The following is a 13859-nucleotide window of genomic DNA, read 5'->3' as shown; positions in this document are numbered from 1 at the left end:
TGCTGCTGCTATTCAGCAAAGGATTTCCAACTTCCTGTGAGGCACCAGTGCTGCTAATGGAGTTAGAGCTATTCACAAAGATACAAAGAGAATGAGACTGTAATCAGGACCAGCAGACCCACAAGGTGTTGGCCGCATACAGCCTCACGCACACACACAAACAGGTCATTTATTCTGGGTTTTAATTGGACCTTAACTTTGAAGCTAAGTCCAAGCTTTTTGTTGCTGTTCAAGGCTGCATATTCATATACTTGTAGTTTAATGTACGTCTGAGTGGTTTTGCAGTGTGTTGCATAAACCATCTCCATGTCTGCTACAGCGAAATGTTCACTATTGTCTTGTTGTCAATCTCGTTGTTGCAGAGCTTGATGTTTCACCTACTGTGATGCATTATTCAGACAATATAGAACAGAAAGACACAACTAGCTGGCAACAAAAGAAAAATAAAACTACAATAGACTTAAAAAAGAAAAAGGCAATTTATGACAGTTGCATTTGTGAAGTGGCTAACATGATACAATGCATGTTAATCAACAACAATAATTTACTGACCTCTTCTATTGTACTGATGCTTTAAACTGAGGTGACAATGGCTGTATAACACTTAAATATGTTGTAAACAAAACACCAACAGAAGTCTTTGAGAAACCTCCAGATTCTGGCAATTCTCAAATGAATGCAGCAGAAAAATGACGGTAACAGTACAGGACCGTACTAAATGCTCATGATCGGCTTTTTCATAAATGTCTGGCTGTAGTCAAAGACAGTTTCTTCCCAGTTTGAATATTTAAGAATATTTTCCTTTTGCTCTTTTAACTTTAGTCCCTACCATTTTACTGTTGTGCTACAATATAAGGAAATGACTTACACCTCCTGGGCTAATGTGTAAAATGTAGGTTATATCTTAATATGAAACTTATATGGTGCATCCTGTTTTTTACTAAGTTTATACACATGAACTTACACTACACATAGCTGATACAACAGCCTGCTGGGATGGTGGACTCACCTTGCAGTGTTTGTAGGCACTGGCCCGTCTTAATGTCCCAGATCTTGACAGTGGAGTCTGCGTTGCCTGAGACCAGGATGTTGTCTTTGAGCTCCATGCCGCTGGTGAGGGACTGATGCCCCGTTAGCGTGTGGATGCAGTTGCCTGTCTCCACGTCCCAGACCCTTATAGACGTGTCTAATGAGCCGCTGACCACGTGGATCCCGTCAAACTAGAGACAGAGAGGATCAATTTAAACTGGCTGAAAATCAAGTTGCCAGTTCAAGGTAACTGCAGATGTCACCCTTACTTGCAGTTGATGACACAGATGCCTACACAGCATACTCTGGTTCTATTAACAAACTTAAGATTACACTCATTGAAATGAATGAATTTTATTGATCTGTGAAAGCGTTTCTTTTTGTTCCCATGTCCAAAAGTCGAGCACCAACACTTTAAAAGCCTAACGATGCAGCGTGGTACAAAAACCAATCTATCAGTGCAGTAAACAGCCTCCTCTCTGAGGCTGATGACACCAGCTAAAGTGCAATGTCATCACACAGAGTGGGTGAGAGGACATCTTAGGGGACACACAGGAATTATTATTTATTTTCTCAAAGAAACAACAACACATACACACATTTGGAGGGGATACATTAAAATGCTATAAAAATGTACATAAATATGAGCGAAATGTTTAACGTTTGTTTGTTTATGGATTTGTGTGTGGCACATTAGCAAAGCAACTACCCGAGCACAAGGAGAGATATTTCAGTGAGGTTTACTTTCCAAGTGTCATGGACAATTTATGAAATTACATCTCACAAAAAAAGTGACACAAGATACTTTCAGTTACAAAACTTTCTACCAATAACTAGACAGATAATGTCAGTTGGGGAAGCTGGTGCAGCCAAATCCTGTGGTACATTTCAATGCAGACTGTAAAAATGTGACCCAATTCCAAAATAAAATTTCTGCTGCATGCTGCAGTTTGGACAACAGCTCCATTCTTACATTTAATCTTCTGTAAACCTGTTGATGTTGATCTCTAAATAACTCTGTAGCTGTACAATGCCAAATACCCAAACACCCCAACACACACACACTGCCTGTCTTTGTGTGTCTGAAGCAGCTCACCTGTAATGAGTACACTCTGTTGGTGTGGCCCTGCAGCGTGTGGAGGCAGGTTTCTGTCTCGGGGTCCCACACTTTCACCATGAAGTCGTAGGCACCGCTGACCACCCGTCGCCCATCGTACTGGACACAGCGCACCGCCGCCACATGGCCCATTAGGACGTGTAAACACTGACCTGTCTCGATGTCCCAGACGCGCAGCGTGGCGTCACGAGAGCCACTGACCACCCTGAGAGGAAAGAGGACGGACACAAACAGACAGCGTGTCAGGTAATTTTAGCAGAGCAGTAAGTTTTAAGACACAGTAAAGGTCGAACGTCTCAGTTCGGATGCTGCACAAACTATTGTGAACTCAAAACAAGTCTGTATGCTGAGCTGGATTTTCCCATAGAAGGAACCTGTCCCTCACGTTATTCATTCTGTAAGAGTAAATTCGATACTCCCCTCACAACTCCTCATTCATGCTGTGACAGCTGCATTCACAGAATAATGAGGCAGGTATGAACGTTTTCTTTTGCTCCACTGACAACAAGTAACCCATAGCGTCACATTCATGTTCATACTTGAATGTACAAAAACACCTCTTTAACTCAAACAGCTGGCCTTAAGCAACGTCTTCACCCAGACTGGAAAAAGAAAGATGTATTTTAAGTTATAGAAAGAAAAACTCCCTTTAGGGAAGAATGCTTATGCTTTGTCCAAGTTTTACATTTTTCAGATTATTACTCTAAGAACAGTTTGTACCAAGGATATCATTTACAGTTAATATTAAAAATAGAGGAAAAACACAATAAAATTTACTGATTGAAGCTGCTTTACTTAATCTCCACCAGATTCCTGATGCTTCAATAAAGACTTAAAAAAAAAAGAGTAAATAAAAACATTCTGTAGATACACAGTGCACATACTCTTTATTTAAAAAAAAAAAAGCCTCACGGTGCAAAAGAGATGGAAATCACCAACATGTTATTCACTGTCTGCCTCCAGCTCACTGCGTTTCCACTGGGTGAGTAATCAAATGCTACACAAAAACCTTGGTGGGCCCTAAGGCGAAAAGAGCACTTTGAGTCTCTGGAGTGTAATATTGAGTGAATAAGTGAGCAGCAGTTCACTTAAGACGCCTCACAGGGTCTATTTAATCACTTTGAGACCACATGCTCACTTTCATACAGATACTGTCCTCTTTTACTCTTCTGGAGTGTCTCTTTTTTCTCAGTGGGATCATTGTTATGATTCAGAAGGAACATTAAAGGAATAGTTCCACATTTTGGACTTGCATTTATTCACTTTCTTGCTGAGAATTAAATGATAAGATTGTTGTTTTTACCCTTAGGTTTTTGCAAGAATTAAACAAATGCAATACAGTATGTTATTTAGTGAGCTTTAGAGATACTGATTGGACAGAGCCAGGCTACCTGTTTCTCACCTTAAAATTATTTGTAAAGTTCACTAATCATTAATTTTTTATTTAACTTATTTAACTTCCATAAGAACACACATCATTAATTTGCATTAATGACATATAACACAACAAAACTGAACCTGACAGACGTGACAGAGATAAAACTACACATGAAATGGGTTTATTTAACAACAACTAAGCCTGAGCTGCAACTAATGATCATTTTCATTACTGATCAATCTGCCCACTACTTTCTTGATTAACTGATTATTCCTTTGGTCTATAAAATGTCAGAAAATAGTTAATAGTGGCCATCACGTTTTTGTAAAGCCCCAGGTGACATCTACAAAACCAAAAGCATTCAGTTTAATACCACATAAGACAAAAAGAGCAGCAAATCCTCACACACTTCAGCAACTGGAACCATGGAATCTCTGGCATTTTTGCTTGAAAAACGACTAAAATCATTCATCTATTATCAGACTACTCTGTTAATTGCCTTGTTGTTTCAGCTCTAGATTTATTATCTGAATTTGCATCTAATTTGCATGATCATCTAAAGCACTGTGGCACCAAAAGACACCACAAAAGTGTTTTTTCCACTGATGAGATTGCTCCATACCTTTTCTCATGTAGGTGCATGCAGCGCACTGTTGAGGTATGCCCATAGAGGGTGTGGATACATTCTCCTGTCTCTGCGTTCCAGACCTTGAGTGTGCGATCAGTGGAGCCACTGATAATAATGTTGTCTCGCATCTGGGATGACCACACGCCGCCTGTGTGGCCCACCAACGTCCGCAAACACTGAAAAGGCCACAGAAGAAGAAGAGCGTTGGTCAGTAAATTCCTCACTCCTATTGTAAACTTCTGATGTTAGAAAAGTAAGTTTCAAAGACATTCAGGGTGAGTTCATTCATACATATCATAAATTAGTTTCATAATATCACATTTGGGATTTTTTTTCCTGTATGATCTCCTTTGCCTTCAGGGAAAAAAAGACAAGTAAAATGAAATGTGTGCGACCTTTTATGGGAATGAAGAGCTCAGTCATTTCTACCTGCTGCTGTACTGGGACAAAATCTCTCTCTGAGCTCTCTTGGCTTTTATAATTGCTTTTACTTATCTGCTGCAAAAGCGGCCTATTTCTTCACTTTGCAGAAAGGGTTGACAACTGTCTTCAATAAGGAAATGTGCCCATTCATCCCCATTAGGGATGGTAGATTAGCTATTGATTACGGCAGTTATGGAAATCTTTTTGATCAATTGAATTTGCGTCTCCACAGTTTGTCTCATTTGTCCCTCGATTTAATTATCCAAAATGCATTAAATGAAAATTCTTTGGGGAGAGGAGAAGAGCAAACTGTGGATGGGGTTGGTGGAAAGCGCTACGTGCTGTGGTTATGTCATGTTCAGAGTGGAGAGCGTCTCTCAAGTGTACAACATGTGACCCCCTGACTGTAGCTGATAAGCCGTGGAGCAGTGAATGGCAGTGCAGGGCAAGAGGTTTTATTGCAGCGAGTGAAAGAGGAAGATGACACTGCAGCCTGTCTTGCCCCCTCTGTCCTGTGATAAAGAGAATCACTTCATTAACGGTGGGCCAATGTGGCATGACCTTACAATCAACCTCACTGTGTTTAAAGTCTCTCTTGTTTTATCACCATGGCCCTTTTTCTGAGGTTTGTTACACCAGTGTAAAGAGAATACTACAGCTGGAAAAACATTTGACTAAATTACATTTCATTGCACGTTTAAAATATGGCAGAAAGGTGGCATATTGTCAAGATTATTTACAACATTGTGACTGTCCAACATGCATCCTAATCCGTACTTGTGACAAATCTGTGCTGCTGCAGTGTAACATTCATCTATAGGTCTGCAGTTTATTGTAATCACGCTCTCAAGGATGCAAGATTTTTCTCATGAAGAGAAGCCAGTTGTTGAGGTTCCAAGAACAAGAATCAGAGTGTGTGATTAGAGCCTACTCAAACACTGCGTGGGAAGAGAGAATATCTGAAATGAAGGGCTTAGGCGTCTTTATCTGTCTCTGAAACAAACATAAAATAAGCCCGTCCCTGAGAGTGAAAGAAGATTAGCTTTCTTTTAATGAACCTGTGAAGGACCTTTTTTGAACACGAGGGTTTTCATACAAAGCTTTACATCTACATTATATTTTCCTCTTCGTTTAGAGAAAAAAGAAACCTAGAATTATAGACTTGCGGTTGTTCGCTTCCGTCAACCAGTCAAGCTGCAGTTTAAATTTCAATGTGGGCGCCCAAGATTAGTGTCACCAATTCAGTATCCGACTAAATGTAAAATATGGTCACAATCTGCCCTGCTGTTTCTGAGTTATGGTGTTGAATAATGGTGTTTTTGCAGAATATTTTGTCATCACAGTGAATATGACCTTTGACCTTTTGGATATAAAATGTCATCATTTCATCCTATTAGACATTTGTGTTTAATTTAGTCATTTAGCATTAGCATATTTTAATCAGTTCATCCTTGAGTCCAAGTGGATGTTTGTGCCAGATGTAATGACATTTCCTCCAGGCATTCCCGATAAATCATGTCCACAATAGGACAGATGTGAGGTCACAGTGACCTTTGACCACCAAAATCTAACCACTCCACCCTTGAGTCCAAGTGGATGTTTGTGCCAAATTCAACAAAATACCCTCAAGGCATTCCTGAGATATTGTGCTCAGAAGAATGGGATGGACGGACTGACATTCTGAAAACATAATGCCTGCAGCATATCCAGTATATCAGAGACCACATGACCACAGGATTGGGCTGCACCAGCTATTTGTAAACCCAAAGACCATAAAATACTCTAAATCCTGTAGTTTTCCCTTTGTATTGAAAAATCCATCTTCCTTGCCCTTAGCAGGAAATATAAAAAAAGGCCAATTGTACATTGTGTTATTACTTTGCAAAGGTTAAAATAAACTACCTCAGGTCAAGCAGTCATTTTTATAGACACACATATGATTAAAGGATTAGAGACTACAGTTGAATCTACATTAGGGATACTTTTTCCAGTAGAGAGAATGACAGAAAACCAGGAAAAAGAGATCTAAGCTCAAATGTAGATCCAATCAACACCTTCTACATAGTCAACATCCTAACAGCTAAAGTAACTGAGAATTTAACATCGTTCACTACATTAGAGTGTAATCTTATCTTAGTAATGACAATTTTCCTGTTTTGTTTTCTGGACATTGAAAATGTAATGATCATGGCAGAGGAAAAATCTTTGCTGCTGCCTCTTTCATTATTTTCTGTTGGGACACTTTGGCCAACTGAAAATACAAAATAATGAGCCACCAGGGTGCCTGACATGGAAGTGCCTTAACTTGGTATGCTTTTCCACACAACTGCAGAAACTGACCTTGCTCTCAGCTTGTTTAACAGAAAAATGAAACTGGTGAGGTCTAAAAGTATTCAGAGGAAGTTAACGTGTTTCTATTCCTTGCGCTACTGATTGGATGACATGGGCATGATTTACCAATTGACTAAAATTACATACAGGCTGATGTCACCTCACATGAGATAACAGATACTTGTGCTTGTGACATTATTACTAAAACAATACCAGAGCCTTGGCTGTGCATAACTGCTACATGGCCTCCATAAATTTAATTCAACAATGTAAGTATTAATCTCCTCATGTCTAATAATCATCTTAATGATATTCCCATTAGGGCAGCTCCAAAGAGGTGAAGGTAAACTGGGTATGCACATAGCTAAAGCATCTGGCAGAGGACACCTCTCCCTGGATATTACAGCAGTCCACAGGTCTGCCATCTTAGATCTGCCTGACAGCTGAGGCTGCTGCTGACAGGCACCACCAAGGACATGTGCTGCTCTGTTAAGCACCAGACAGCCACCTTTGAAGCAATGAGATGTGTGCTGCTGTTTGTGTGCCTGGATGGAAGATTGACATCTCTCACTGAAGCTGGAGGACAACGCAAAGACAAAGGCCCATCAGGTAAAGACAGAGGCTTTGAGTGTTGCCTCAGCAAAGGCGTTCTTTTTTTTTTTTTTTTTTTTTTTAATCTGACCTATAAACAAAAAAAATTTTGTTGGATAGCTAATCACACTGGTTGGACTGTTCAAGCTTTCCCAAGAGTGTTTTCTTAATCTTCTAGGTACACTGGTCCAGAGGACAAGCCCTTTTGAGTCTCTGAAAATATTTCCAAATTTTCATCTGGACTGAGGGAGTAAAGATTCGGAGTCAGAGATAAAGAATTAACATTCACGTGACCCACTTGAACGAGCAGTCGATGCTGACTAGCAGCTATGCTAGCAGTCCTCTCAGCGGGGAAACGCGAATAACAATCCTTCCTCCTGTACATGGTCATGTTTTGATTCAGAGTGTGTACAGAGAGGAGAGGCTATTCACCAACGGGTCCGCTGTCAATGTGTTTGTGTGTAGCAGAGAGAGAGTGGGGAAGGAGGGGCTCAGTGAATCAATGAGCTGCGCGCAGCTCTACAATGAAATAAGATTTTACCCATTTGAAATAGTGAAAAAAAAAATAGAAAATCAATATGTGGCGGTCAATGTTGTTAGTGTGCTGGGCCTCCACAAATAAATCAAAGTATGGCAAACACTGAAATCCCCATTGTCTTACCTGATTGCTAGGCAATGGCCCACTTCTTTCAGAGGTGTTGAAGCATTTACATATAATGTGCTCATATAATAATTCCCTGATTGCCTCACAGCAAGACTTCAATTCACAGTGTTTTTATATAACAAGATAAATTAAGGACAAGACAAAACTGGCTGCAAGGATGAAACATTAGCAAATATCTGTCTTAGTGTTTGTTGAAAGGTAACTGATGAATATTTGGCTTAATTGTAACCCATGTCCATGCAAATAAGCCTGTTCATAAGACTTTCTGTGGTAAAAACGCCCACAAGAGTTTGAAAAATACACCATTCACAAACAAATCTCTGAGAGAAAAAGGATATTGTACAGATTCATTAAGCAGTTGATAGAAACATCTGTTTTGGTCATGTCAGGATCACATCTGATGCACTATTTAGAGCTGGGCTGGAGATACTGCGAGTGGAAAATAACATGCGGACATTTTGACGCTGCAGTGTGATGTAATATCGCTTGATTCACCCCACACTGTCTGGTTCACAGGGGAATCTTTTTGAACGCTCTAAATTGAACACAAAGTTTCTGAGGAAAAGGAGCACAAGTGTCTGAGAAGAAGCGTTAACACCGCTCTACCTCTGGCACAATTTGTCTACGGTGTGACCAATTTCTTTTTCCAACCTATCAATTTAAATCCTCTACCTACAGTGCGAGCCGCCAGAGCTGCATTTTAAATCTCTACTCTGAAGAAAAACACAGAGGTAACCGCTGATCTCTGGGACCATGAGGCAATTTACCCTTGTAATCTATAATCATCCACCAAACTCATTACCGATTTGTGGGGACTGCTTTTGTCTGGTGAATGAAAAGCAACCCAACGTCAAACCTAGGTGATGAAACAGAAAAGAAAAGCACATCTTCAGTCTCATGAACTCAGACTTCAAAAGGAGAACATTTACAGACTGAAATAAGAGCTTCTCATCTCCGTTGATCATCGTGTTTCTATCTCTTATTGATCCAGTTCTGACTAAAACCTAAGTTCTGGTGTTAGTGGTTGAGCTGTGGAAAGCTCGCCTGGGCTTTTCTTGAGGTTAAAGGATTTATGTGAGAGGTAAAAGGCGCACCAAGGTCAAACAAATCACTTTTTACAAGACAGTTATGGAGGGGAGATTTTCCTACCATCTTGACTATTTGCAATTTGAAGCAGGGAGGAGAAGGAGATATGAAGGAGAAGAGGAATTGGCACGTGGACTGGGAGCCACAAGGAGCATTCATCCATTCATCAAAAAACTGTGTTAACACCTCGAGATCACTGATGGCCACTTTGCAGGACTGAATCTCACGGGGATGAACTGACAGAGAGGAAAACGTAGCAATCAAGTCCTCAAATAAGCTGGCAAAGACTGTAAAGGATGTTGACAGCGAAGGGGAAAAACAAATGCAGGTGCTGGGCATCCCATTGTATTTTTACTTTACAGTTTTACTGGCATCGACAGCCACTTCACCCGATATGGTCGACTAAACTTAATTGGCCATTCCTCTCCGACGAGGGATTCTTTCTCTGGTGTGAGAGCTAAAGAAGCAAAGAGATGAAATCCACAGAGTGGATGTGCTCAGAATACAGCACCCAAACAGAGACGGATTTAGGCTCATCGCTTCCTCACGACTAATGTAAACAAACAGTTTTGAGGCGGATTTGCATTGTAGAGACCACGGACACAATATACTGTGTGTCTGTGACGTCAGTCTGAATGGATGGTGGTTTCACAAAAAGCAGAAGAGCCTGCTGGTGATGTGACTCATCGCAGACTTCCACCACCAATGTGGAGCCACTGCAGCTGTAACTCAGCAACTTGTCATCCAGATATAAGTCTTTGGGTGAAGGAGAGCCAATTTGTACTCCATGCCTATCGGATGACCTTGGTGAAATCTGTTCAGATCAGCAAATGCTGTGACTGATATGCGCGTAATCACCAGTGGGCTGAATGCCAACTTTACTATCTGTTAGACTGAGACTTTGCAAGAATGAAAAGCAGGCTCTCTGGTGTATTGTGTCCAACAGAAAGAGAAACCTGCTGCAGTGTGATCATGTAGAATATCAATTCCTCTAAGGGCTTTTTTTTTCTTTTTCTTTTTTTTTTAATGAAGTAGCAAGTTCACAACCCAACCTTATCGCTTTTTATTTGAGTAAAGGGAAAAGGAATAGGGTTGGAAAGAGAAATATGCAACAACAGTGTACAGAGGAATTTTAGTAAAAAGCTCTTTTGAAAATGGAGTCCAACACACAGGGATGAAAGTGTTGTGATTTACAACAATCTGTGAACCTCTCTCCAACACCACAGTGCAACGACAGCCTTTCTGTTTAATACACAGTGTAAAGCTGCAGCACAAGGTCTGTGTGGCTGCACCAGCTTCAGCTATGAATACTAACACTGCGTGCGGACATGTGCTGTGTAACAAGTCTGCAAAATGGGTAAATGTAAGAGGAGTGAACAGACAAAACGTGGTCTTACCAGGATGTTTTTATGTGATAGAGCAAATATTACTGTCAGGTTAATGAAGGCTGTGCAGATACAAACACTTATGGACCGCTGAATGTACAACCTGCTATGTATGATGGCAAAAAGCTTGTAGCTAGTAAGCAGTAATCTTTCACTTTTAAATCAATAAGTCTGAAAAATTCATGGAAACTGTTTAACTTGAACCGTGTGCCTACAGTCCATTAACGTCTGACTGTGCAACACCACAGAAGAAAAGGAAGCCATTTAGACTTAAAGGACAAAACAGGAAATAGAAAAGTTGTTAACTCTTACCTTTCCTGTGATGGCCGACCACACTTTCAGCGTGTTGTCGTCAGAGCCGCTGACGATGCGGTTGCCACAGAACTGGAGGCAGGTGATCACGTGGTCATCATGACCTTTCAGCACCTTTGAGATGGGACGACAGAAAAAGACATGCATTGAGAAGGACGAAGAAGAAGGGTCGATGTGGAATGACTAATGCCGACAATGACAGGTCTCTGGTGCTTTATATATAGAGTAAAGAGGAGATAAGAGGAAAATGTCATCAAGTTCTGCAGGTGTACACAGTTTTTTAAGCAGAGCTATATGCTGTGTGTGTGTGTGTGTAGTCTCTTCTGACTAATACTGGGAGGACTGACAGCTCAGCAAAAGGCAGAGAACACTGCATATGCAAAGGAGTATGAAGAGCACAGTAACCAAATTTACATCAGTGGTGGCCTAAAATGACCTGCGGCCATTTCTGAAGGAGAAAATGCGCACAAGGCCCATTAAGGACCAGCTCTAGCATGCTGGTCATGCTTTATGGGAAACTTCTGAACAGGCAAAAGATAAATGGAGTCTTTAGACTGAAGGAGAATAAGATCACCCTGTGCTTCGGCTCAATTATCATTCAACACGGATCCTGCAGAGCACGGACCTGACCCATCACTAACTTTCTATCAACTCCACACTTCAGACCCTTATTGAACCATCTTTCTGTGACTCAAAGCCATTTGATATCAGATCTATAAGATAAGCTGGGCTGAGGGTAAGCTGTGGGGAATTCAGGTTTGAAGGAAAAGCTACCTTGGGTGATTTGAGGTCCCCTCTCCTCCAGTTAGTGTCTATTCTGTGCTGCCTGATGTAGGCACTCTTCCAGGGGCTGTGAGTGAAGCCAGGCTTGACGATTTTCCTCTTCTTTAGGGGCAGAGGCTCATCGATGCCTGTTGGGAGAGAGACGGAGGCTGATTGGACTAACAAGCTCATGTTTTTCCAGTTAAAGTTTATTTTAAACCAGGTACAGCCACAACATTTAGCGCAGCGTTGACCACAGCGGTAGGTCCAGACTGCTCCCGCTGGGTGACTGCATGTTGTCTGTCTGTCTGCATCTGTTGAAGAAACTTCAAACTCACCTTCTTCCCTGCATTTCTCCCTCCACAGCAGGTTGTCCTCTGCCAGGATGCGCCAGTAGCGACACGTCTGGGCTGCTTGGAGGAGGTCCTTCGGTTCCAGGAATGACAGCACATACAAAGCCAGCTGTTGAAAGACGTGGACAAGGAATGTGAGAGATGTAAATGGAAACGAAGACACAAAGAGGACCTACTATTTACTACAGCGGGTGTATAGAACAGTGCAAACACCTCACAGAAGACTTTAAGCCTGGAGTAACCAAACCACAATAACAAGAAGAGAAAAGCTAAGAAAAAACTCTTGCATAACAAACTACAAGCATAATATTAACAGCATGAATCTAACTGACAAGGGTACACAACTCCATTACCACAGAACTGAATCAACATTTCTATGAAAGCCCAACAAAAAAATATACAATAGAAGCTTCACAAAGCAGGTAATGATGCCAGCGATACAGTTTGTTAAGCCAAGGCCAGCAAATAAAGGCACAAAACCTGGTATAATGAGCATAAATCTGGACCCCTGAGCAATGGGTAAAAAAAAAAAACATTACAGTCTGTTGCTTTTCCGATGTTTTTTTCTTTTTCTCAGACATGAGAACAGGTATATATTTGGACAAAGCTCTCAAAACACAATATCTGTTTCAGCTATGAAACAATGAAGTGGATCAACCATTAGGTCAAGTGATTGCTCTGTATCATCATAAAAAGAAAACGATTATGGGCTCATTTTACAAAATGGGGTGCAACCCGTTGTGCAAATATTGTTCTCTCATTATATTACAATAATCCGAGATGATACTGACCCGCAACACACTGCGTAACAAATTCAGGAGTGGTGTCATGAACATCAGGATGGAACTAAACGACTGCCTGGCCACTCCAATAACCAGGGGTCGCTTTCTAAAGATATTTTAGACTTGTCTCTAGGGTTAGGCCAGTCTTAATGTTGCTCTGAAATTAGCCGCAACTTATGGTTATTTACATTATCATTTAATCAGATTACTTTCTTGATTAATCAGTCTATAAAATAATGAACCAAACAGTATCACATAAACACACATGAATCACTTGTTTTATTTGAACAAATGTCCAAAACTCAAAGATATTCCACTTATTATCTGTCGATCAACTAATTGATTAATTGGCTGATCACTGCTGCTCTCGTCTAATGCAATTTAAAACTGTTTCATAAAACTGTGTCAGAAAAGTTAGCCCTCCTAACCCCAGGCTAACTATGAGCTAAGAAGCAAATTTTCCCTGGTAACAATGGGAGACATTTGCTGATAAATGCACCAAATGAGAAAAACTTGGCTCATAATTAGTGGTTTTCTAACAATGTTGCAGTGCGAGTAATGAGAAGGGAATAACCTGTTTGTAACATGGAGACAGCAGGGAGAGCTTTGTCAGTTGTTTTCATAGTTTGGGAAGCTGTCCTAAGTCTGTCTTTGATGATCCTGTCGACTGTAGGATTAATACTATTTACTGTTGTCGCAATTTCTTTCCAAATCAGGTTTTTTATTTTTATATTCAGTCTTTGCTGAATTCTTCTAGTAAAATACCTGTAATTGTCGAAATCTTCCAGAAGGCAAACATTTTCTGCTGAAGCTATTACCCAATCAACCACATTTTTTTTTATCTGCTGCAGCTTTGTGCAACAGATGAATTTAGACATCTATGTGAGGTCTGACTATTAGTTAACTTTAAGCCACAGCAGGGCCTGAGGTCATTATGAGGGCAAGTCCTTACTTGGTACTGATATTCTCTGGGCTTCTGTGTTATTTTGTCTACCTCCTGACAGTTACACTATTAGTT

General features: G+C 40.7%; 1 protein-coding gene across 3 annotated transcripts in view; it reads right to left on the bottom strand.

The window, feature by feature from the left end:
- Nucleotides 1–13859, bottom strand: part of fbxw7 (F-box and WD repeat domain containing 7) — a 115432-nt gene that overhangs the window by 4518 nt on the left and 97055 nt on the right. For all 3 annotated transcript variants that reach the window (XM_041036017.1, XM_041036018.1, XM_041036019.1), the window contains 6 exons: nucleotides 12045–12168; nucleotides 11719–11855; nucleotides 10945–11058; nucleotides 4147–4328; nucleotides 2126–2351; nucleotides 1010–1220 (listed from right to left, as the gene is read on the bottom strand). In XM_041036017.1, coding sequence (XP_040891951.1) covers nucleotides 1010–1220; nucleotides 2126–2351; nucleotides 4147–4328; nucleotides 10945–11058; nucleotides 11719–11855; nucleotides 12045–12168 — 994 coding nt within the window. The remainder of the gene's footprint in view (nucleotides 1–1009; nucleotides 1221–2125; nucleotides 2352–4146; nucleotides 4329–10944; nucleotides 11059–11718; nucleotides 11856–12044; nucleotides 12169–13859) is intronic.

This window comes from Toxotes jaculatrix, chromosome 4 (assembly GCF_017976425.1).
Source record: "Toxotes jaculatrix isolate fToxJac2 chromosome 4, fToxJac2.pri, whole genome shotgun sequence".
Lineage (NCBI taxonomy): Eukaryota > Metazoa > Chordata > Actinopteri > Toxotidae > Toxotes > Toxotes jaculatrix.
This window is presented reverse-complemented; position numbering and strand designations above follow the sequence as displayed.